At 39.8% G+C, this 24,704-nt stretch overlaps 1 protein-coding gene and 1 non-coding gene across 2 annotated transcripts in view; one reads left to right on the forward strand and one right to left on the reverse strand.

Annotated features, from left to right (window-relative positions):
* The window catches only part of SF3B1 (splicing factor 3b subunit 1), a 37,165-nt gene extending 28,408 nt beyond the window's left edge, over window positions 1-8,757 (forward strand). The window contains exons 14-25 of the mRNA XM_007465699.1: window positions 263-533; window positions 824-969; window positions 1,094-1,240; window positions 1,382-1,507; window positions 1,962-2,183; window positions 2,462-2,644; window positions 2,732-2,843; window positions 4,329-4,449; window positions 4,770-4,901; window positions 6,094-6,366; window positions 7,774-7,990; window positions 8,270-8,757. Coding sequence (XP_007465761.1) covers window positions 263-533; window positions 824-969; window positions 1,094-1,240; window positions 1,382-1,507; window positions 1,962-2,183; window positions 2,462-2,644; window positions 2,732-2,843; window positions 4,329-4,449; window positions 4,770-4,901; window positions 6,094-6,366; window positions 7,774-7,990; window positions 8,270-8,428 — 2,109 coding nt within the window. The 3' untranslated portion in view covers window positions 8,429-8,757. The remainder of the gene's footprint in view (window positions 1-262; window positions 534-823; window positions 970-1,093; window positions 1,241-1,381; window positions 1,508-1,961; window positions 2,184-2,461; window positions 2,645-2,731; window positions 2,844-4,328; window positions 4,450-4,769; window positions 4,902-6,093; window positions 6,367-7,773; window positions 7,991-8,269) is intronic.
* TRNAE-UUC (transfer RNA glutamic acid (anticodon UUC)) lies at window positions 6,638-6,709 on the reverse strand. Its single transcript has one exon. It is a non-coding gene; the product is annotated as a tRNA-Glu (tRNA).
* Window positions 8,758-24,704: the final 15,947 nt, after the last annotated feature.

Raw genomic sequence — 24,704 nt, forward strand, 5'->3', positions numbered from 1 at the left:
ACGCGGGCCTCTCACCCGCCTCTCCCGCTGCGGAGCACAGGCTCCGGACACGCGGGCCCAGCGGCCATGGCCCACGGGCCCAGCCGCTCTGCGGCACGTGGGATTCTCCCGGACCGGGGCACGAACCCATGTCCCCTGCATCGGCAGGCGGATTCCCAACCACTGCGCCACCAGGGAAGCCCGGATTATTTGATTTTAGAATGGAATGATTGAGGGTTAATGTTATCAACTCATGACTGTTGCTTTTTTCTTAAACTTTTAGGCTGCTGGTCTGGCTACTATGATCTCTACCATGAGACCTGATATAGATAACATGGATGAGTATGTCCGTAACACAACAGCTAGAGCTTTTGCTGTTGTAGCCTCTGCCCTGGGCATTCCTTCATTATTGCCTTTCTTAAAAGCTGTGTGCAAAAGCAAGAAGTCCTGGCAAGCAAGACACACTGGTATAAAAATTGTACAGCAAATAGCTATTCTCATGGGCTGTGCCATCTTGCCACATCTCAGAAGTTTAGTTGAAATCATTGAACATGGTAAGTTGTAGTATAACTGTGTTTTGTAAGATAGTTTCCTGAAATTTAGGCTACTGATTTTTGGAGAGAGAAATGGAAGGTAAACTACATAAACACCATATAGTTTATGATTGGATTTGTAATATTAGCTGCTAATAGGCTGTGGTTCATACTGGCTTTTGCCTAATTTTGTCTGATGGGAACAGATTCTGCAGTTTGACTAAATGGTTAGATATATTGCTAGAATCTGGATGATGCTGTGGAAGTTAGGTAATGTTGCTTAGTTAAAACCTGTGTTTGGTTTTTTATAGGTCTTGTGGATGAGCAGCAGAAAGTTCGGACCATTAGTGCTTTGGCCATTGCTGCCTTGGCTGAAGCAGCAACTCCTTATGGTATCGAATCTTTTGATTCTGTGTTAAAGCCTCTATGGAAGGGTATCCGCCAACACAGAGGCAAGGTAGATTTACCAGTTTGATTTCATTTTTATTTTTATTTCTACTCATTGAAGTTCAAGGGGCTTAAATCTAATTTACTAAGTGTATATATATATATATATATATATATTTTTTATTTTAAAATAGGGCCTGGCCGCTTTCTTAAAGGCTATTGGGTATCTTATTCCTCTCATGGATGCAGAATATGCCAACTACTATACTAGAGAAGTGATGTTAATTCTTATTCGAGAATTCCAATCTCCTGATGAAGAAATGAAGAAAATTGTGCTGAAGGTAATTGTTCCAAATTGTTGCTGTTCCAGATTTGTTAATCTAAATGTGTTTCATGGTCCAAAGAGAATTTTATATCACTTAAAAAAAACTTGTGTATTAAACCAGGACTGTGATTACTATTATTATTTTTTAACATTTTAGGTGGTAAAGCAGTGTTGTGGAACAGATGGTGTAGAAGCAAACTACATTAAAACAGAGATCCTTCCTCCTTTTTTTAAACACTTCTGGCAACACAGAATGGCTTTGGATAGAAGAAATTACCGGCAGGTAAGCTTTTATTATAAAGTAGTTTCAGAAATTCTTTCAACTGATCCTTTAGTCAGTTTGAATGCATATTACATAAGTTATTTTTTGCCTTGAGACCCTCACAGGTTGTTTGTGTTTGTGAAAGGAGATGGATTTTAGTCAGCCAGTTAACTTCCATTTTGCTTTTGTATTCTAGGATAAATAGCCAACTATGAATTGACATTTTTGTCTAGTAAATGAACTGCTTAATCTGGCTAGGTGAAGCATGAATACAATTTTAACCTTAAATCCCCTTGAGTTACACTCATATTTAAATTTTTTTGGCCACCTTTTTCTTAAAGTTTTAATAGTAGGAGCCATCTGACCTCAGCATGCTTACTAGCTAAGTAGTATCTTTAGAATATTCCATTTTCATGATGTATCTTTATTTCCTTGGGAAAGCAGTAAATTAAATGATTTTTCCTCCTCTTTTTAGTTAGTTGATACTACTGTGGAATTGGCAAACAAAGTCGGTGCAGCAGAAATTATATCCAGGATTGTGGATGATCTGAAAGATGAAGCTGAACAGTACAGAAAAATGGTGATGGAGACAATTGAGAAAATTATGGGCAACTTGGGAGCAGCAGATATTGATCATAAACTTGAAGAACAACTGATTGATGGTATTCTTTATGCTTTTCAAGAACAGACTACAGAGGTAATGATACTAATTATTAGGCAAGTTGCCACTGACTTTCATATTTGTAAAACATATTTTCAAGTAAATATTATCACCAAAGAGTAATTAAATTTGAAATAATTTTTAAATGCTCATGTTCTCATGCAGTTGGCTAGAAAGAAATGTTCTACTTCAAATTTTTAGGTTAGACTTTTGGAAACGGAATATAAGTATATTTCAACTGTTTAGTCACAAACTGAATTCTTGTTCACATTGAATGTAGGTTTTAAATTTAACTTGGCTTTTTTTTTTTTAAGGACTCAGTAATGTTGAACGGCTTTGGCACAGTGGTCAATGCTCTTGGCAAACGAGTCAAACCGTACTTGCCTCAGATCTGCGGTACAGTTTTGTGGCGTTTAAATAACAAATCAGCAAAAGTTAGGCAACAGGCAGCTGACTTGATCTCTCGAACGGCTGTTGTCATGAAGACTTGTCAAGAGGTAAACTTCTATATCAGATTCTTATTTCTTCAACAAAAGGAGTAATGTAAACAGTAACATTTCATCATCATCATTTTTTTATTACAGGAAAAATTGATGGGGCACTTGGGTGTTGTTTTGTATGAGTATTTGGGCGAAGAGTACCCTGAAGTATTGGGCAGCATTCTTGGCGCACTGAAGGCCATTGTAAATGTAATAGGTATGGAATTTGTTGGTCATGTAAGAATTTTTTGTTTTGTATTTTAAAGTTTCTTTGGTATTTTGAAAGTAAAATAGAGAATCCTATTTAGGAATTGACTAATGAATGTCTGATACTTTTTTTTTAACCACTGAAAATTACAGTTAAGTTGGGATGTCGCAAGAATCTTATCTCCCAAAATCTATTTATATTTTACTTTAAAAGAGAGAAAGAGGGCAAGTTTAGGACCTGCAAGAGAGGAGGAAGTAGTCACAACTCAAAAAACTTTGAAGTCATGGGATAGAGGGCCCTAAAAAGATTGTGTGTCACCTGAAATATATGGGAGAGGAGGTGGTGGGCGGAGAGAACTCTATAAAGTTTTATATTGTATATTTATTCAACCTTGAATTAGTAAATGGTTATGGTAGGTTTTCCTGCTTGCTATTAAGTTCAAGGAACAGTAACCAGAGAGAAAAGTGAATTGATTAAGTGACCTCATTTTTATTTAAATCCAATTCTTTTAAACTGTCCTTTCAGTTCTTTATCCAAAGGTAAAACAGAGGTGTATTACAAATGCTCTTGGGTGTGGAGAACAAAGCTTTTCCTCTTTAAGGGCATTATGATGGAACAAACAAATGGTCTCCTGTTTTATCCTTTATTATAAGTGAATGTAACTATTGCAAAAGTAACTTCTATGGAGTTTAGAGGGACAGAAATAACCTATCAGGAGGTTGAAATAGCTGGCTGTGATAGCCACTATTTTTCTCATTTTAGTAAGGGGTTTTTATGCAGTATAGGAGGTCTTCGAACCATTGCATTTACATATAATCCCCAGTTCAGCCCTTTCCTCTCTCTCTACTTGGAGATACTTGCCAAAAATCAGTTACTTGGCCACTTGTGGGGCTCTGGTTTGCAGGGAATTGTAAACCATATTGTTGGTCAGAGAAACATGGGAAAAGCAATGGAGAGAGAATCAGAGCAAGCAGTTCTAGTTAGAGCAAGAGCCCCTGCCAGCTGCCTCCTTTTTTCTCTCTTCATAGGTGTAAATACCATCCAAGTATGCCCTGCATTGCAGGGAGACTGGAGATCTGTTTGTTTTGCAGTTAAAGGGTAAGGGGGCCCTTTCTGGAAAATTTTGCTTTAATTTACATGTCTACCTCTGGCTTATATTGTTGTGTATGGCCGGAACATAAGCTGTCCCCATATTTAAATGTCAGTGTACAAGTACATTTCAGAACCAAATAAAACTTTTTTTTGTTGTTGAGTATCCATCATTCTTTAAATCACTTCACTAATTTCTTTCATTTTTATGCATAATCAGAAGTTGTTAATAAAAAGTTAAAAATTCTGCGTTTGATCTGAAGCTGGGGCTTTTTCTTTCCATAGGCAGTTGTAAGTTTGTATTTATGCCTAGTCACGTATATTACGTTGTCAAATGAAAGGTAAAATGAACAAAGGTTGCAGTTCACATGTTAATTGATAGTGTGTTTGACTTCTGTTAAATAGGTATGCATAAGATGACTCCACCAATTAAAGATCTGCTGCCTAGACTCACCCCCATCTTAAAGAATAGGCATGAAAAAGTACAAGAGAATTGTATTGATCTTGTTGGACGTATTGCTGATAGGTAAGCAGATTACCTAAACATGTTAATAAGCAGTATTGTTTTTCACATTTAGCCACTTTTTATTCACTTTGCAAATTTGCTTATTGTTTCTAATGTTAAGTATATATGGTCAGGCTAATATTTCAGTAATATTTTCAAATTTGAATGGTAACGAAGGAGTGGCAGTATATTTTTAAAACTAAACCATCCTTTCTGAGCAGTAATAATAATTTTATTTAATGCTTAAAATGAATTCGTAATCATGTTTTGAGAACTGAATTTGCAGATTTACGTTTTAAAACTTATTGTTACAAAAATTTAACTTTTTTTTTTTTAAATAGGGGAGCTGAATATGTGTCTGCAAGAGAATGGATGAGGATTTGCTTTGAGCTTTTAGAGCTCTTAAAAGCTCACAAAAAAGCTATTCGTAGAGCCACAGTCAACACATTTGGTTATATTGCAAAGGCCATTGGGTGAGTATTATTTACTTCTGTGTATTTTTTTTTTTTTTTTTTTACTTTGTAATAGACCCATTGTACTGTTAAAAGGTGCTTCTGTTTCTGTAGAATCTCTTTTAAGGCAAGGTATGAGTAATGCAGTTAGAATAGATTTTATTTATATTTTTTAGAATAGACTTCAACCACTGACCTTCAATTTTGAAACATTTATGTTTTCGTAAATGTTAAATTGAATTAAAATAGATGGAACAGTTTAAAATTTCATTTGGTCACACTTCACTATTTTCAGAAGAGGGAAACAGTACCATTTCAGAATAATTTCAAATTTTGTTGGTCCTTTTAGGATATTGCTTAAAATATTAAGGCCAGTTCTTAGTAAAACAATTAACATAATTCAGTTTTCATGTTAATGCTTTATGTGTTTTAAAAATATTTTTCTAAAATTAATCCAGACAACTGAATGATAGCTCTTTTATTAGATAACCTATGGTTATTTGCTTCTGCTCCACCAGAACCAAACTAGAAGAAACCGTCATTGTAGAAAATGAGATACTTATGTATATGTGGCTTAATAACTAAATATTTTCAAGCAATAAAACATAACAAAAGTTGGATTATTTAATTAGAGTCTCCCCACCTGCCTTTTGGTAGCAATAATATTTTTTCATCTGTGATGTAGTTAAGAAGTTTGCAATGAATAGCTGTTGTTAACTTTTTAGTTCCTATGTCCCTTTAAATTTGTGGTAGAATAAATGCTTAAAGAAGGAGAATAAATGTGGTAAAGGTGTGTGGGAGGGAAGATTTTGGAAAACAGATTTTGTGTGTTGTGGCGTGGGAGACCACAGTTTATATACTACTGTAAGGTTGCCTGCTCTAGTGGCCGTGTTCTGACCACTCAGAGAATTATTCAATCTAAACATTTAATGAAATATCTTTTTGTTTCAGGAAATATACTAAAGACTGTAAATTATATTTGAAAATGAAGCCATTTGAATTTTCTCATTAAAATGAACACTTTAATTTTAATGAAGTTCTTAAGTAGAAACCGTAATGCCAGTGACTTGAAAGTATTGCATTTTAGCATAAAATTACTAAGTTCCCAGTAATTACTTAGCATGAAGTTCCATTCCTTTGATTATTTTTCTTCCCTCCAAAAAAATTTTGACTTGTAAACTAACAGTTTGCTGACACATTTATTTTTTTCCAGCCCTCATGATGTATTGGCTACACTTTTAAACAACCTCAAAGTTCAGGAAAGGCAGAACAGAGTTTGTACCACTGTAGCAATAGCTATTGTCGCTGAAACATGTTCACCCTTCACAGTACTACCTGCCTTAATGAATGAATACAGAGTTCCTGAACTGAATGTTCAAAATGGAGTGTTAAAATCACTTTCCTTCTTGTTTGAATATATTGGTGAAATGGGAAAGGACTACATTTATGCTGTAACACCACTCCTTGAAGATGCTTTAATGGATAGGTAAGTGACTTGAACTAAATGCGAGAAAATAGTTATAATTCTTCTTTTATTTTAGAACTTATGGAAGTAATTATTACGTGACCTGTTTGTTGTGATGTAGTTAAAGAAGGGACTACTAGTCCGGATTTTTATGAAACTATAAATATGACTCTAATTATCTCTAAATAAGATAGATGCTATAGTGGTTCCCCCCATTTTTTTTCCAAGTGCCCCCTCCCTGTTTTAATAGCCCCCCGCCTTTTGGCCACGCGCGTGGCTCGCAGGATCTTAGTTCCCTGACCAGGGATTGAACCCGGGCCCCAGCAGTGAAAGTGCTGAGTCCTAACCCCTGGACCACCAGGGAATTCCTGATCAACTTTTGTTTTAAAAATTAAAGTCAAACATAATTAGAGGAAATGTTGAGCATGAGATTATCGGTATGGCAAAGAGACCTGATGTTTTTAGCTTTTTGTTACGGCAGGTGAAGCAGAGGTTTCTGTAAGGCTTTTGAACTACTGAACATAGCCTGCCAGAGCCACACTGTTCCCACTGCAGGCCCCCAGTTATTCAGATGGTGACCACCGATAAAGTACTGTTTGAAGTGATTGATAGAGTCCTGATAACAAGAAACATTACTTTAGTTGGGAAATTTGTTAAGGAGGAATACAGCTTCACTTCAATCTATGCCTAATAGATTATTACAATAAATGAGAGAAATAAGGATGCTAGTAACTAAGTTCAGGTGTTTTTTTCTCTTATACCTTTAAGGTACTCTTCCTGCCTTTGAGGGTAAAGAGTGTGAACTTGTTTTTATACCCTTCATAGACCCGTTATCTGATGCTTGTAGTCAGTTGAATAATTGTGGAATAAATAACTCAATGACTTGTCATAAACATAAGTTCATTTAAAACATGGGAGGTGCTAAGAGTTCTTATTTTTGGGTTTGAAAAAATTATTGGTCCTTCTCTTCCTTTCCCTAAATTGAGTTCTTGAATGAACCTTTAAAAAAAATTGACAAGGGAAGAGATTTAGTCTCAATTTAGTTATCTGTTGTATTGAATTACTTTCAAAGGTTTTAAGTTAACAGAGTTTAAAATGAGATATTACTGTTAATCATTTGTACGTAAGAGTCATGTGTTTAGTGGCATATAAAATGTACACTGTGCTCGGCTTTCTTGCTTACATTACTTTCAAAGAAAAATATGGCTTACTTTTGAGCCAGAGTGAGGTTTGAGTCGTTAAAGCAAAGTTCTCAAGTAGAATCATTAGTCACTCTAAAAACATTCTGTATCAGATACGTAAGGTGTGGGGATGACAGCATCCATTCCATGCACTGAATTTGTGATTTAGTTTCTAATGGGCAGGCACATATCTTCTGTGAAACTAAGACTGTATCTTAACAAAGAGCTTTCTCCCCCTCTGTTACAGGGACCTTGTACACAGACAGACGGCTAGTGCAGTGGTGCAACACATGTCACTTGGGGTTTATGGATTTGGTTGTGAAGATTCACTGAATCACTTGTTGAACTATGTATGGCCCAATGTGTTTGAGACATCTCCCCATGTAATTCAGGCAGTTATGGGGGCCCTGGAGGGTCTGAGAGTTGCTATTGGACCATGTAGAATGCTGCAGTATTGTTTACAGGTAGGTCAAAGATTTTTAAAAGAGTACTCATTGAAAAAAGTAATTTTAGTTGAATTAAGTCACTGTTCCTAATTATCAGTAGGGTGTATTTGTGCCATACGGGAGAACAGTTGTGAGGGGAGGGAGGATTAGATTTTGTCTTTGCCAACTGCAGTTCTGTGCAATTGCCATCTTGTTTTCTCTCTCAAAGGGAAATGCTTGCAACCATATCTTTATGGTTTGTTAGTTGTGTTAAGGTTGTGTATTTCTTGAAATAACGTAGCCTTTTAATTATTCTAGGGTTTGTTTCACCCAGCCCGGAAAGTCAGAGATGTGTATTGGAAAATTTACAACTCCATCTACATTGGTTCACAGGATGCTCTCATAGCACATTACCCAAGAATCTACAATGATGATAAGAACACCTATATTCGTTATGAACTTGACTATATCTTGTAACTTTATTGTTTATTTTGTGTTTAATGCACAGCTGTTTCACACCTTAAACTTGCTTCGATTTGGTGATGTAAACTTTTAAACATTGCAGATCAGCATAGAACTGGTCATAGAGGAAGAGCTAGAAATCCAGTAGCATGATTTTTAAATAACCTGTCTTTGTTTTTGATGTTAAACAGTAAACGCCAGTAGTGACCAAGAACACAGTGATTGCACACAGTATTCTGGAGGGCTTTCATTTTTAATTCATCTTTATGAAGATTTAGAATTCATTCCTTGTGTTTAAAGGGAATGTTTAATTGAGAAATAAACATTTGTGTACAAAATGCTAACTTGTGTGTGTTTTTTGAACATGACTTGTAAAATACGGAACTTTGATAAAGTACTGGTTTGTGTAGAATAAGTGGCTTTATATCATTTTCTGTCACCTGGTTTATAGAAAGTAGCAGAATACAAGCGATATAAAGTGATGGCATCTCTGTCAAAATTCCATTGTTCTGTTGATAATGACATTGAGAAGAGTAGCTTTGGGGGTGTTCACCTCAAACTAGCACAACCCTTCCATCACCATAGAAACTATAGCATCTTTGCTGAACTGTCTTGAATAATATTATTTTGCACTTACATAGCGCCTTTCATCTCTTGATTTCTCAAAATGCTTTATGAACATGCTTAAGGGAAGTGATTCACGTCATATCCAACTCTTGACGATTCTGTGTAGAACGTGGGGAAAGTGTCTTTACTTTAAAACTGCCTTGTACCTATTGGGAGTGAGGCTACTACCTAAGTAATGCTAGTTAGAATAAGACAATCTTTGGGCTCTTTTCCCATGTCATAAGCCACTACTCAACAATATATTTAGTAAATACCTGTTAAGCACCTACTGTATACCAGCCACTGTGCTTAGTTGTAGGGATGCAGAGGTGCTTTTGACATGTCCCTTGTCCTTAAGAAATGCAGTATAGTGGAAGAGGGGAGACATCTAGTTACAGATTAGTTATGTACTGATATACAATGGTAGCAGCTGAAATGTCTAGGTTTGCTTAGTTTTGCATTTAGTAAGCAGATAATAAATTGGTCTGTAGGTGTCAAGCATAAACTGAAATGCCACTTAAATCTAGAGGAACCAAGCATTAAGGCAGTAATTTTTTATATATAATAAAGTATATCTTCAGTTTTCCCTAATTTTCTGGCCAAAAATTTCTTAGTCCTTCACTAAAAATTTTTTAGTCCTTCACTTCCCATAGCTATTTTATTTTGTCTCCTTATGTAATAGTATTGAATACTTCTGTGCAGTCTAATGGGAAATGAGCTTCTGCAGCAGCCTAAGCATAGGATGACTCTGCCACAGTAAGTAAAACCAATATACTGAGACTAGGAGGTTTATTGATTGAACTGTTAATACTTAGGGCTCCCTGTTGTGGAGGCTTACTTGAGAAACAGCTTATAATTGGCTGACTTGTACAGAATTGATATTGAGCATTAGCTGACCCTCCAGGCAGAATTTGTAACTCGTTTCTTGTGTGACATAACTTTGTGACAACATGGTAATGTGTACTAAATTTCCAAAATTATCTTTTTAGATAGTTTTTGTAATAGTAGCCCCCATACAACTTTAAATCTTGCTTTTCTCTGTATTCGATGTCAGATGACCTTCAGTAATTACTAATGAAAATTGAATACAGTGGATTTCAAAGGGAAAATTCGGTTTTAAACCAGTCTTGGGGGAATTTAGTTACATTTTCGCTTCAGGTACTTGTATAACTTGAATTTGCTTGGGCCCTTGCTCTTTATGTAAAACATCTGTGCTTTGTAGTGGCGATGTGGAGCAAAGGAGGCTTTACCTGTAAGTGACTTTTTACTGATACAAATTTGAGGACAGAGAGGTGAGGCAAATACTGAGGCCTACGATCTTGAAAGTTGGGACCAAATCGAGGCTCACAAATGTTTGGATTATTTTACATACTTATTTGAATAAGGAAAGCATTTTGTGAGATACTCATGTGAAAGACGCTATGTGAAGTTTTAACTATCTTTCAAAGACTTTTTCCTTCGCACTTTCCTTTGGTGTTTCTTAAAGCCAAACTTAAGCAGGAAGAAATTAATGTTCTTAAGGGGACAGTAGGTGGGTCTTTCTGTGGGCTTTTGCTGGTTTTTCTGTGGGCCCTCTAATGGAAATGATCTCTTTGGCTGTTCAATTTTTTTCTTAATTGTATTTTTTAAATTTGTTGTATGGTGCCCTGTGAGCATCAAGTACCACCAGATGAATAAAACTTCTTATATCTAAAGTCTTAGAGCAGTTTTTAATCCTAGTTGACTTTGTATTGTTCCTGTACTACACTCTGTTGTGGTTGTGCCATTTTAATAATATTGAGCTCTTTGGGGGGTTTTCCAAATATGGGAACTTAGTATGGAAAAACTGAAGAACTTTTTCTTTAAAAGAAACTGAAAAAGACAATTGCAGCCATGTAGGTTCAGTTGTTGGGTTCTTTGGTGTTCAGTGCTTCTTAAATCCCACAAGGTTACATAAAGCAGGAACTACAGCTGTCACAGGATTTTTCAACCTTGGCATTATTGACATTTTGGGCCAGACACATCTTCATTGTGGGTCACTGTCCTGGGCATTGTAGGATGTTGAGTAGCATCCCTGACTACCGAGTAGATGCTAATAGCACTCCCACCCCAGTAGTGATGACCCAAAATGCCTCCAGATATTGTCTCATGTACTCTGGAGGACAAAATCTCCCTAGCTTGAAAAACATTCTGAAACTTGTTTAAGCAGGACTCAAATATGTCTGGTAAACAACAAAGCATGATGTAAAAAGTGTTTCATTTTCGGCAGCAGTTACCTAGGAAGGAACTAGATTTACTATTTCACAAATACTTAAACACCTACCTTGGGCAAATCTCTGCATCAGACCTGGGACCAAGAAGCTGAAAACATGTAAAATGTTGACTGCTTTCTGGTCCTCAGAGCATCTTGTGGCCGAGTTGGAGCCAGGTGCACAGCACTGGGGCAGGAGCGTCAGCTTCTCGGTGCTCTACTTTGAATGCAGTTGTTCAGCGCCCTGGTTATCACCTGTGAGAGGTGGGGTGTGTGGTATGGCTGGAGGAGGAGGGCAGGCAGGAACGGAGACCCTTGGTTCTCCTTGTTAAGAAAATGTGGATAGGAAGCTGTGGAATGTAAGGTAACACATGGTGAATTTAGATTTGCAATGCGGTCATGAAGATTCAGTAAACATGAGAGAGAGTAGGTCAATGACGTTTCTAGTGTTTGCTAGAAAAGCTGTTTTAAAAATTTATTCTTAACAGTTTTATCATTTTATAATACAAAAAGATTATAAAAGGACATGCATGTCAGGTTAGACAATAGACTTGTTAAATTTTTTTGGAAATAAATTTTTTTGTTTTTTGTGGAAGGAAGTTTTTAACAGGCAACAGGCTCTGGAGGGAATTTGTGTTATCGTGGAGTATCTTTGTGCTAGGGAAAACCAAATAGGATAAATTGTTAATTGTTCCTGTATCTAACTCCCCGCCAAGCTTAAAAATGTACAAATACTGAGAAAAGTTGAAAGAATAGTACAATGAACACCTGTATATCCGCCTAAATTCAGTAGTTAAAATTTTGCTGCATTTGCTCTCCTTTTTTAAATAATGTAATTTCATGAAACAATTTTCTGTTAGTATTACTGCAGAGAAATTTGGGACTAGATAAAAAGGCTGGTTAGCAAAAGAAAACAGGTAATTGAATGAGTTTCTGATGAGTTGGCAGTCAGGGCACAGATGGAGGAATTTTCTTGGACAGGAGAAACATCTTTCCCTGAGTCCATAAGGAAGACAGCGATGTGGTGGGATGTAGGCATGAAAAGTTTGTCCATGGCATATCAGAGAGCATCGAAATATAGAAATAGTTTTACTGCTATTTTAGAAACAAGTAGACATAGTAAGGAAAATCAGACTTAGAAAAAATACAAAGCCCCCCAAATTTTAAAACCTGGTAAAGTTTAACAACTGGTGTCTGTAGTATATAATGTGTATACTGTGTAATATGCAACTGGATGCTCTGTATAGTTTTTGATCACCGAAGCATAATCTACACGTTTGGGAAGAAAATCACTTAGCTCCAATATGGTCACCAAGGGAAGACTTCAGATGCCAGATGTCTAGGTCATTGCTCCTGAAAGTGTAGTCTGGAGAGAAGTGTTAGTGTCTCTTGGAGTTTTTTAGAAATACAGACTCTACCCCAGACCTCCTGAAAGGATCTGCATTTTAGTAAGATCCTGAGGTGACTTACATGTACATTAAAGTTTGAGAAGCCATAGTCTAGGGTACCACTCCATTCCTGATGTGGTAATGATATGGAAATAAGGGCCAAAGTTCCTATTATAGGTGTGAAAGCAAGTTGGCCTATAGACACAGACAGCCAAGAGGTGGTCAGAACAACCCCACGATGGTACCTTGCTGAAACGTGGGTGAAATCAAAAGGGAGGGAACGAAAGGAGAAATGTTTGTTTTTTATGGTAGAGAATTGCTTTTTCTAATAAGGCTGTGCTATGGACTGAATGTGTCCCCCCAAATTCATGTGTTAAAACCCTGATCCCTAATGTAATGGTATTCGAAGATGGACCTTTGGGAGGTAAATAGGTCATGAGAGTGGAGCCCTCATCAATGGGATTAGTGTTCTTATAAGAAGGGATATGATGACACAAATGAACTTATCTACGAAACAGAGACAGACTCACAGACACAGACAACAGACTTGTTGCCAAGCGGGAGGAGGCGGGCAGGGATGGATTGGGAGTTTGGGTTTAGCAGATGCAAACTATTATATATAAAGTGGGTAAACAACAGGGTCCTACTGTGTAGCACAGGGAACTATATTTAATATCCTGTGATAAACCATAATGGAAAAGAATATGTATGTGTGGGTATATATATCTCTATATCTGAATCACTCTGCTGTACGGTAGAAATTAACACAACATTGTAAATAAACTACTTCAGTAAAATAAATTTAAAAAATAAAAAGGGACATGAGAGCTGACCCTCTCTCTGTCTTGTCAGGATGCAATGAGAAAATGGTTACCTGTAAACCAGGGAGCAGGCACGCCCTCACCAGACACTGAAACTTGCTCACACCTTGATCTTGAACTTCCTAGTCTAGAACTGTGAGGAACAAATGTTGGTTGTTTAAGCCACCCAGTCTATGATATTCTGTTAGAGCGACATACACTGACTAAGACAAGCTGGTTAGGTCAATGTAATAGGTGTATATCCATATTGCTTCTCCTACTTACTGGTTGACGTTGATTGTAGGAGAATCTTGACCTGAAGAGATGGAGGCTCACTCTCTAGAGGCCCATGTGAGCTGGACTGGCACAAGAGCCAGACAGCCTGTTGAGAATCCTCTTGCTACCTTTACCATATTCTATGGGAAAAGTAGAACAGGGAATCAACATAGTACAGGTTTACAGTTGGCTCTGGAGTTTATACTGGGACGTGGATTTATAACCTGGATATGATTCTTAGTGGCTCTATGACTTTGGGCAAGTTATTTGACCTCTCTATGCTTCAGTTTCCCAAATTCAGTTTCCTAATTTGTAGAAAGGGGATGATAATAGTACCTGTTCAGTTAGTGGTGGACCTTGTGAAAATTAACTGAGATAATGCCTTTAAGGTAAAATGCCTAAGCATAGTGCTTAATAAGTGTAACAGCTGTTGATATTGATATAATTTATTATTTTTATTACCACGAGGGAGGAGACCTCTTTTGTCATTGCTAAAATTGGAGGGGATGGAGATTGGTAGGTATCTTGAGGAGGCTTTGGAGAACACTTGAGGGAGAATGGAGACCTTTAGGATTTAACTGATAATCCCACGGAATTGCAGAATGTTCTCTAGCATTGCTCAACAGCCCAGGTGGATGGCGAAGGTATTTGGTTGGATTGATCTCAGGTGCAGCAGAAAAAGCGAGAGGATTAGGGTATTGGCCTGAGTGCAGTTGAAGACCTGAAAGCGTAGGTGTACTGTTCAAATCTTCAAATCATTTTAGAAGGAACTGGTGTCACTCAGTGGTTAGAAGCACACTCCACTTCTCAAATTTTAATTCTTTGGAGATGATGACATGCTTCTGCCTCAGATACTTAACTGATGAGATATGCAATGCAATACATTTTCATTTTCTGGTGGGCATTTTTATATATTCATTGCATTAAATAACCTTGAACAAATGACCTATTTGGTTTTTAAGTTTATGAAAGCATGGATTTAAGGGGATTTGAGAAATGTATTCTCAGCGGTGTAAAAGAAGTATCTATAACTTAAGTCACGAGAAGTTCACTCATTCATTCATTCATTTGACAAACGTTTACTAAGTGCCAACTCTTACAAGGCCAGCTGCTCTAAACATAGTTGAAAAGGTCCTTCCCTTAAAGATGGTGAAGAAAATATTGACATAACGGTAATAGAGAAGATAATGCCGAAACAAAGCTGCCCATCAAGTTCTCAGTGGGTTCAGAGGACAGAGCTTCCTTCATGTGGGAGAGAGAGGAGAGGAAGTGTCGTTAGGAGGAAGCTCGACGAGGGCGTGCTTGACCTTAAATTTGAGGAGAAGTTAGAATTGCGCGTATGGTGTTGGAAGGAAGGATGAAAAGCTTTAACAAAGTAGTGGAAGTTTGGGTTGTGTTGAAGAAAGTGTGGGCCAGTGGACGGCCCTAGTGATACGAAATAGTGGAAGATCAGATGTAGCCCCAAGAGGTTTGGGCCAGTATCTGATAATGTCTGCAGCACCAAGTATAGTTCCTTCCTTACCAGGTACCCAATACATATTTATTGAACAAATGAATGAATGAGGTGAATTTTATTTCAGTGTAGGGAGAACCTCCAAGGCCGTTCTTTAAACTTTATAGGCAGTGGGTAACCACTGACTATTCAACATTCATTTATTCAACAAATATTTACTGAAGGTTTTCAAGTAGGGAAATGGCATGAATTTGAACTCTGCTGCAGGAAGATCAATATTCCTGGTTCACTTCCTGGATCTACAGCATAGATGTATATAAAGAGTTTGTCCAAGAAACATTCTCAGGGCAGAGTTAGTTCAAAGAAGACACTCAGACTGATTAAATCAAAGACCCCACCCAACACCTTTCTCCCACCTCCTTTACTGTGACACTGTGGCCCTGCAGGTCGCTGTCTCATCACTAGCCAACCACTGCAGAAGTAATTGGCCAGTTGTGGAAGGAATTGATACAAGCTGGTTTCATGTTTTTCAGTTGCTTACTTGCTTGCTACTTTCCCTAGATGTCCAATCTTTAGGGGTCTGGAGGGTGTTAGAAAAATGATTTTTTATACCACAAAGTATCTAGAATATTCTGTATCTTTCAGGTGGAAAGGATTAATAGTGAACCTTCCGAAAGACTGGCTAATTTGACTTGCATGTTGAGCGGCTTCCTGGACATTTTCCACAGGAGAGTTGGGATTGATGAGCTGTCACTGTTATTCCTGGAGCGGGGCGCTGCGGTGCTCTAGCCAGCCACCCCACAAGATCATGTACACATGTCATAACAGGGTAAGGAAACAGAAGCAGTTAATGCTCTGCAAATTTTAATGATATTTCTCTGTCTCCACCTTGAAATTATACATGGATCCTACTTTTTAGTATTTTTCTTAGAGGAAAAAATAGCCTCTTCTTGCTCTAATAAGAAAAATAAGTTTGTAATTAGCTGTTAATGGTATCAATCATCTCTGCCCAAGAAATGTTATTAAAGGGGATCAAGCTACTTAGTCCCTTTATTGCAGTTACTGAGTCTAGTCCATGGATGTTTGCCATGGCCTACCAGAGTTATCTGTCTTAAAGAGTCCCAAACAATTTGGACTTCTGCAAAACACAAAAGTGGCCTGAAAAGGGATGGATAGTAATTACTACTTAATATTACTTTGGATTAAAAAAAGACATGAAGGAAAATCCTCTTTGAATGCGATGCTGTTTTCTTATGTGCTGAAATTTTTGTCGTGCTAGTTTTAACAAGAATTAATTAACTGGGGCCTAGAAGAGAGAAGGAAATCATTCCTGATCTTGGCAAGGTCCTAAAACAGTGAGATATGGGCAAATAGAGAATGTTGTCATGATTAGAACCTCGGTGTTCAAAGGAAAAATTATGAAACCTGCATTTATTGAATAAACAATTATACAAGCCTTACATTTGATTAATATTTCATAATTTCCAAAGTGCTTTAGCATCAGTTTCTTCATTTGTTCCTTACAACAGCCTTATGAATTAGGTATTTATTATGCCAGTTGTTCAGAGGAGAAAATTAAACGTCAGAGAGGTTTAGTGGTAGTGCTATCATTTGAACCATGGCTGGTCTGAACCCAAGCCGGTGCTCTCTCCACTGGTGCATGTATTCAGTGTTTGTTTTCTTTTTAATTAAAAAAATTTAAATACAATTATTGGCTGTATTCCCCGTGTTGTGCAGTACATCCTTGAGCCTATCTAACACCCAATAGTTTGTACCTCCCACTCCCCCACCCCTATATTGCTTCTCTCCCCCCACCACTGGTAACCACTAGTTGGTTCTCTGTATCTGTGAGTCTGCTTCTTTTTTGTTATATTCACTAGTTTGTTGTATTTTTTAGATTCCACATATAAGTGATATCAAACAGTATTTGTCTTTCTCTGTTTGACTTATTTCACTTACCATAATGCCCTCCAAGTCCATCCATGTTGCTGCTAATGGCAAAATTTTGTTCTTTTTTTATAGCTGAATAGTATTCCACTGTGTGTATATGTGTGCGTGTGCATGTGCGTGTATATCTCACATCTTTATCCATTCATTTGTTGTTGGACACTTAGGTTGCTTCTATGTCTTGGCTATTGTAAATAATGCTGCTATGAACATTGGGGTGCATTTATCTTTTTGAATTAGTGTTTTTGTTATTTTTCCACTATATACCCAGGAGTGGAATTGTTGGGTCATATGGTAGTTCTATTTTTAGAAACGTCCATGCTGTTTTCCACAGGGGCTGTACCAATTTACATTCCCATTCAGTGTTATTTTTAATGATTTTAACTATTGAAATTAGTTTTTGACCCTGTTCTTCTAGACTAATGAGAAATACATTTTTTTTTTTGGAAGGGTATCATTTTTTTCACCAAAATCCTTTAGGACCAATAAAGTCAAATAAGTCACTAGGAGACCAGGAGAATGGAAAACATTATTAAAGAGTATAGAAATAAATGTATATTTAATATTTGATAGAGAGTAAACTAAAGGAAAAGGAAAGAATAATGGAAAAATTTTGCCAAAAGGCTTCTCAAAGGGAAAACATATGACTCACTGAAAGATGATGCACCAAATGGAAATGAGATAAATAATGGAAAACTGTAAATGATTAATGCCTTGGTACGTGTGTATTCTGACAAAGACAAAACTGCTTTCACGAGGTGAAGCAATATGCCCGGCACTGAAAGGAAATAGCGGAAATGAGCATTAAATTTTAAGTGTCTCCCATAGGTTGTTTTCAAATCCCATAGATGATCACTGTTTTTTTTTTCCCCCTTGGTTTTGCTTTCGGTTGTCTTGCGAACAGTATCTCTGATCATGTGCAAGTCTTTATTGACAATTTAATGGCTTCCTTTCCCGACTCAAGTCTTGAGACAGTGTCCTTAGCTAGCTAACAGAATATTTTACCTCTTGTGGATGTAAATCAAATGTATGCAGAACACAAGGCAGATGCTGGTTGGATATCCTGCTCAACTGACCTCCTTGGGAATCCCTCTTGCTCTCCTTTGTCTTGAGCTCTGACCCAGCCATACTCTGAGGCAATGAGATAAAGTGGCTTCGCAGCCAGCAGTCATTAGGCAGAGGAGTGACAGCTGGGCTGCTGGGAGTAAGCTCATTACATAATTCACTTCCTTTCTTGCTGCGGCCTGAACTTGCCACCCTCTTCTAGGCTTCCCTGCCCTGGCAGACACAGTTACCACTATCTGGAAAAGCCCTTTGCTTTCTTCTTCTCTTGGCTGGCTCCTGCTCTTTCTTTGAGAATGGGTCCTTTTACTTTGTTTGGAACCCACTGGCTAAGGTGCTGCCTCGGTGTGCTTACTCAGCACCTGGTACCCACACACCTCTCCTCACTCTGTGTTGAAGTCGTCCGTTCACTCGTGTGTCTTCCCCAGTGGTCTGTGAAAGGCGTGAGCCTGTGGACTGGGCCCAGCACCTGTCTGCTACTCAGTGCCCACAGGCTGAGGGACTCCATTAGTGACAACCACCCCAAATTATTTCAGACAGATTATTACTGCTGTGATTATTATTACTGTTGTGCAAGAACTTCTAGACAGCAAAGCAAGCAGGTGCATCTTAAAGCAAATAATTCTTTGCTCTTAATTCACAAGGCATGGGCATATCCTATTTTATCATGTGATGGAGAAAACCTTTGTTCAAAAAATTCTATTTCCTGTAACATCCTTAGCTTCTGACAGGGGGCAGCAGAGACCATAAAAACAAAGGCTGGCCCTTCAACTGGTAGCTTACAAAATTTTGGAGCCAGACCTTTAACAACTTTCAGCAAGAACTAGCCCATGATAGCGGACAAACCTCACCGTGGAATAAAGACTTTAAGGTAAAGACTGGGTTTTATTCATAATATTCCTTGAAGGCAATATAAATAATTTACAGGTTTTTTTTGTTTTTTTTGCTGTACACGGGCCTCTCACGGCTATGGCAACCGGACGCGCAGGCTCAGCGGCCATGGTCCACGGGCCCAGCCGCTCCGCGGCATGTGGGATCCTCCCGGACCGGGGCACGAACCCGTGTCCCCTGCATCGGCAGGCGGACTCCCAACCACTGCGCCACCAGGGAAGCCCTACAGGGTTTTTTTTTTTAAAGAAAAAATAATTTATTTTTAATGCAAATAATCATCTCCCTCGTTTTATTACTGAGTAGGGAAAACGCTCCTCCTCACATGTGTTTCCCCTTTACTACTCACACACAACACTTCACTTCTGATACTTTTGGTCACCAAATGTGTGTGGGTTTTTTTTCCCTCCCCCCAAGCAATTCTCTGTGACACCAGCTGGGTGTCCTATAAATTCAATTCTGACACTGTCTACCTGGAGATAGCATCAAATCTCAGAGGTTAAGAGCTCAGTCCCCACAAGACTGATGCCATGCTCCCAACTTCAGGTGCCAATCTCAAGTCCCATGTTGTCACCTGTATTTCTGACCGACTGGCTACAAATTTTTGTTCCCATGACCCCCTCCTTGGGTTTGATAATTTGGTAGAATGGCTCACAGAATTCAGGGAAACAATTACATTTACTGATTTGTTATAAAAGGGTATGATAGAGGATCTAGATGAACATCCAGGTGGAAGAGGTGCAGAGCTACCATGCTCCCTCTGAGTGCACCACTCTCCTAACACCATGTGTCCCCAGGCTGGAAGCTTCCCGAGCCCCACTTGCATTTGGGATTTTTATGGAGGCTCCATCACATGGGCATGATCAACCATTAACTCCATTTCTAGTCTCTCTCCCATTCCTAGAGGATAAGGGATGCGGCTGAAATTTCCAAGCTTCTAACCATGGCTGACTTTTCTGGTGACCGTCACCCACCCAGGAGCTCTCCAAGCTTTGCCTTCTTTCACCCAGGAAATTCCAAGAGATTTAGGATTCTGTGTCAGGATCTGGGGGCAAAGGTCAATATATTTATTTTCTATTATTTCATAATTACAAAATCTTTAAAAAGATAGGTGCTTATTTTTTTGCTAGTGACTTGTAAAATGATGCTAGAGCATGAGGTATTTCCAGTTGGTCTTAGGGAGAGTGTCAAGATTTGCAAATTATTACCAGATGCTGGGGTTACCTTCCCTTTCCCTGCCTTGGGAAAAAAAGACATAAAATAAAGAAGAAAACAAACAATGAAAGCAATTGAAGTAATAACTAAAGCAAATAGCCGGAGCCTAAATCATCCCTCCCCCACCCATTATGGCATGGGGGCCAGTCTCATTCCTCACGTACTTTTTATGTCTAGTGCCCAGTACAGGGCCAGGGCAGGTGCCCAGCAAATGTGTGGAACTGAACAAGCATCTCTGGCCTGATCACATGTAAGTTCTCCAGGGGAGTTTCTGAGTTGTATCTCACATCTAGTTGTCCCGTAAATACAAAAGGTGAGGAATTTGCATTCAGAAACGTGATCACCCTAGGTCTAAATTCAGGGACTCTGTTAATGTTCTGTTATTTAAAATCATGAAAAGCAGAGTGGGGGAAATAAAAGGAGCAAGATTCCATGTGGTTGCCAGATGGGTGTGCACAGGTAAGAAACGTGCAGGTGGGCTGGGTCTGGTTGGCAGAAAGTTGATGCTCAGTCCACATGGTCAGCTTGAAACTAGGAATACAGGAGAAATTGGCAGCGCCCCAAGGTTCTCTGCTGTCCTCCCTTTTAGTCTAGAAATCCTGGGTACTTCAGCTCTAATTCCCTCATGTCCCTCTTTCCAGCGTTGCTGCAGTACCTTTGTTAACTGGAGCTTCCCAATTTTTTATTGTGTTGGTAGTTAGACCTCTTCCCCATCCCTGTCTGTTAAGTTCTGTTTGTACTTCTTGGAGGCAGATTTGAAAGCTGGGCTCTTGGCAAGTAATAAGAGCCTGGCCATTTTTTTTTTTTTTTTTTGCGGTACGCGGGCCTCTCACTGCTGTGGCCTCTCCCGCTGCGGAGCACAGGCTCCGGACGCGCAGGCTCAGCGGCCATGGCTCACGGGCCCAGCCGCTCCGCGGCATGTGGCATCTTCCCGGACCGGGGCACAAACCCGTGTCCCCTGCATCGGCAGGCGGACTCTCAACCACTGCGCCACCAGGGAAGCCCACCTGGCCATTTCTTTTCATAATAACTCAGAGGCTCTTACATTGGCTTTCATGGTTCATACTGTTTGTAGAAGACAGCCATTCTCTTAAGGGACAGGACAGGTATTAGGAAACCTCTCCTACTAGAAGAGTTAGATGAGACTCAGAGAGGGGACATCCTGGCCCTGTTGGTCACCTAGATTGTTACTGGCAGAACCTGGATGAGAATCATCTCATCCAGACTCCCCTGGAACAGCTCATCATGCTCATTCATCAGTGGGGCCTAGTTTAGTGATGGGACAGGGGAGATCCTGAAACATGGGATCCAGGGAGGGCATGCGTATTCAGATTTAGCACAGTGTCTGGCTCAGTGCTGTCTTCAGTACGTGGTAGACTGCCATGATAGGGATCACGGGGTGGCCCAGCCATGGAAGCAGTAGACAGTGTGGAGGATATAAGGGGAAGGCTTTTTTTTTTTCTTATTATTACATTATTTATTTATTTAGGCTGCGTTGGGTCTTCTGTTGCTGAGCACAGGCTTTCTCTAGTTGCGGTGAGCAGGGGCTACTCTTCATTGCAGTGCACGGGCTTCTCATTGCGATGGCTTCTCTTGTTGCGGAGCATGGGCTCTAGGCACACGGGCTTCAGTAGTTGTGGCAAACGGGCTCTAGAGCACAGGCTCAGTAGTTGTGGCGTACGGGCTTAGTTGCTCTGCAGCATGTGGGATCTTCCCAGACTAGGGCTCGAACCCGTGTCCCCTGCATTGGCGGGCAGATTCTTAACCATTGTGCCACCAGGGAAGCCCAAGGGGAAGGCTTTTACTGTAGGCAAACATTTCCACAGAAAGGGATATGGGTGGAGACATACCCAAGGAGATGGTGATCAGGGGAATATTCTTCCAGGGGAACAGGGGATCTTGGGGTGTCTTCTATTGGGCCAGGCCAATCCTTATTTTATTCCATTGCCACAACAGCCTTGGAAGTAGTATTATGCCCATTTGTCAGCTGGGACTACAGAGTCACAAGGAGGCCAAGTAATTCCCAGGATAGCAGTACTGAAGACCTCTAGGAACTCCATTCACATGAAGTACCATGTGAACAAGCCCCCTGGAATTATTAGAAGGCAGAGCTCACACCTGGGCTGTTTGGCTCCACAGCCCGGGTTCTTAGCACCTCTTCATACTGCACTTTCCAGACAACCTTTTCTGGAACCCAGCATTGCCCAGTCAGGCCCTCATTCATGTATGTCTCCAATCTAACAAGAGAGAACATTGCATAGGTTATAGCTGGTGGGGAGAAAAATGATCTCTGGACTCAGGTCAGAGGCTGGGTTTGAGTCCTGGCTCTGCTCCTGACTTGTGTGACCTTGGCCAGTCACCTCACCTCTTCACACAGTCATTTGCCATCTGTAACATGAAGAGAAAGGTGTACACTTCTCTCAGGCTTACGGCGAGGACTCTGTGAGATTAATGAATGTGAAAGTGCTTTGTAAGCTGTGAAGTTCTGAACAAACGTAAGCGTTCGTACAAATCAAGGGAACGAATGGGGCCAGCAGGCAGCCATTTATTATGTGGGCTGATATGTATGCAGAGTATGGACTTTTTATGCTTCATTTGCTTCTGTGAAAAATGTACAAGTGACGATGTCCTGAGTCTGCAAACAGAGGATGGGGCCTTTGTGTGTGCTGCGGATGTTGCAGAGCCCGAGGGAGGGGGCCAGGAAATGAAAACCATGTGGCTCTGAGTTGGGCCTTGAAGCTTCAAGCTTCCCCACAAGGAAGAAGAGAAAAGAGCATGCTAGATGTTCTTGGGTGATAACAATGAGAAGTATGAACCCAGCCTAAGTTCCTTGGTTTCTTGTATTTCTCTTGAGCAAATGTTTCTGTTCTTGAGGCAGCCTAACAGCAAAATCACCTTTCATTTGTTGAAATATGACAAAATTGGGCAGAATCAGAGGCTCAGGATGCTGTAAAAATGAGCTATAAAATTTAAATAAGTCTTAAGTGAATTGGCCTCGGGCATTTCCTTGAGTTGAAAAGAAGAGGAAGTGTGTGAACGTGGATCTTGCTTTTTCTTACCATCCTCTACTATGGGGGCCATGACTGTATGCAAAAGAGCTCACGCTTACAATTCTAGTCTTTAAGGAGAAAGAGCAAAGCAGGTTCTTTTTAACCCATCATTTTCCCCCCAACCCACTGTTACAGGAAGCATCTGGCTAGGTTGTCTAGAAAGGCACACTCAAGAACTTCCATCTGTAAAGATCTATAGTCTGAGGGATGCAAGGTAATGATGTTTATCAGACTGTGAATAAAGAAAACAGAATGGATACTTGTGAATCGGATGGAGCTACTAGGCAGGACGGAAGTCAAAAGATTTTTGACCTCAATTTGGAAAACTGAATTAGCTAGAAGGATCATAACACATGTGTGCATGTATATGGGGGTGGGGAGAGAAAGAGAGAGAGAGGTTCCGGGAGGAGAGAAAATTTTAATAGCATACAGGTGCTATGATCAGGCCTGAACAAAAAATAGCTCTCACATCAAAAATACTGAAGCCAGAGGAGAAGTACTGATATTTGTCATGTGAAGCTCTCTAAACAGATTAAAACTACATCTCTGAATTAAAGGGGCAGCTTCTCAAACATCTACTTTAATAGAGAGCTTTCACCCCACGTGACTGAGATTAGCAACAAACCCCTTGTAAAATCAAATTAATGAGATGATTCCTGGTCATTGAGAAAAGGAACTGGAAAAAAGAGGGAAAGTGACTTTTCTCATAGGAATGGTCAGTGTTGGTTTTTTGTTAAAAATTTATTTAATTCACTTTATTTTTGGCTACATTGGGTCTTCGTTGCTGCGTGGGCTTTCTCTAGTTGTGGTGAATGGGGGCTACTCTTCGTCGCAGTGCACGGGCTTCTCATTGCGGTGGCTTCTCTTGTTGTGGAGCACGGGCTCTAGGCATGTGGGCTCCAGTAGCTGTGGCACTTGGGCTCAGTAGCTGCGGCACACAGGCTCAGGAGTTGTGGCGCAGGGGCCTTTTTGCTCTGCAGCATGTGGAATCTTCCCAGACCAGGGCCCGAACCTGTGTCCCCTGCATTGACAGGTGATTCACTGTGCCACCAGCGAAACCCTGGTCAGTGGTTTTACATTCGAATTTTTGAGAAAATTCATTGACTCTTAGGAGTTGGAATAATTTCAGAGATTCTTTCATCCACCCCCCCTCAGATGAGTAAACTGAGACCCAGAGAGATTCAAAATCTCACCCAAGGCCCACGATGGGAAAGGGGCTGAGCTAGCCCACGCTCCAGGCCTCTGTCTGCACCCTGGATAAAAAATCACATCGGGGCTTCCCAGGGGGCGCAGTGGTTGAGGGTCCGCCTGCCGATGCAGGGGACGCGGGTTCGTGCCCCGGTCCGGGAGGATCCCACATGCCGCGGAGCGGCTGG

Source organism: Lipotes vexillifer, unplaced genomic scaffold, assembly GCF_000442215.2.
Source record: "Lipotes vexillifer unplaced genomic scaffold, Lipotes_vexillifer_v1.1 scaffold113, whole genome shotgun sequence".
NCBI lineage: Eukaryota > Metazoa > Chordata > Mammalia > Artiodactyla > Lipotidae > Lipotes > Lipotes vexillifer.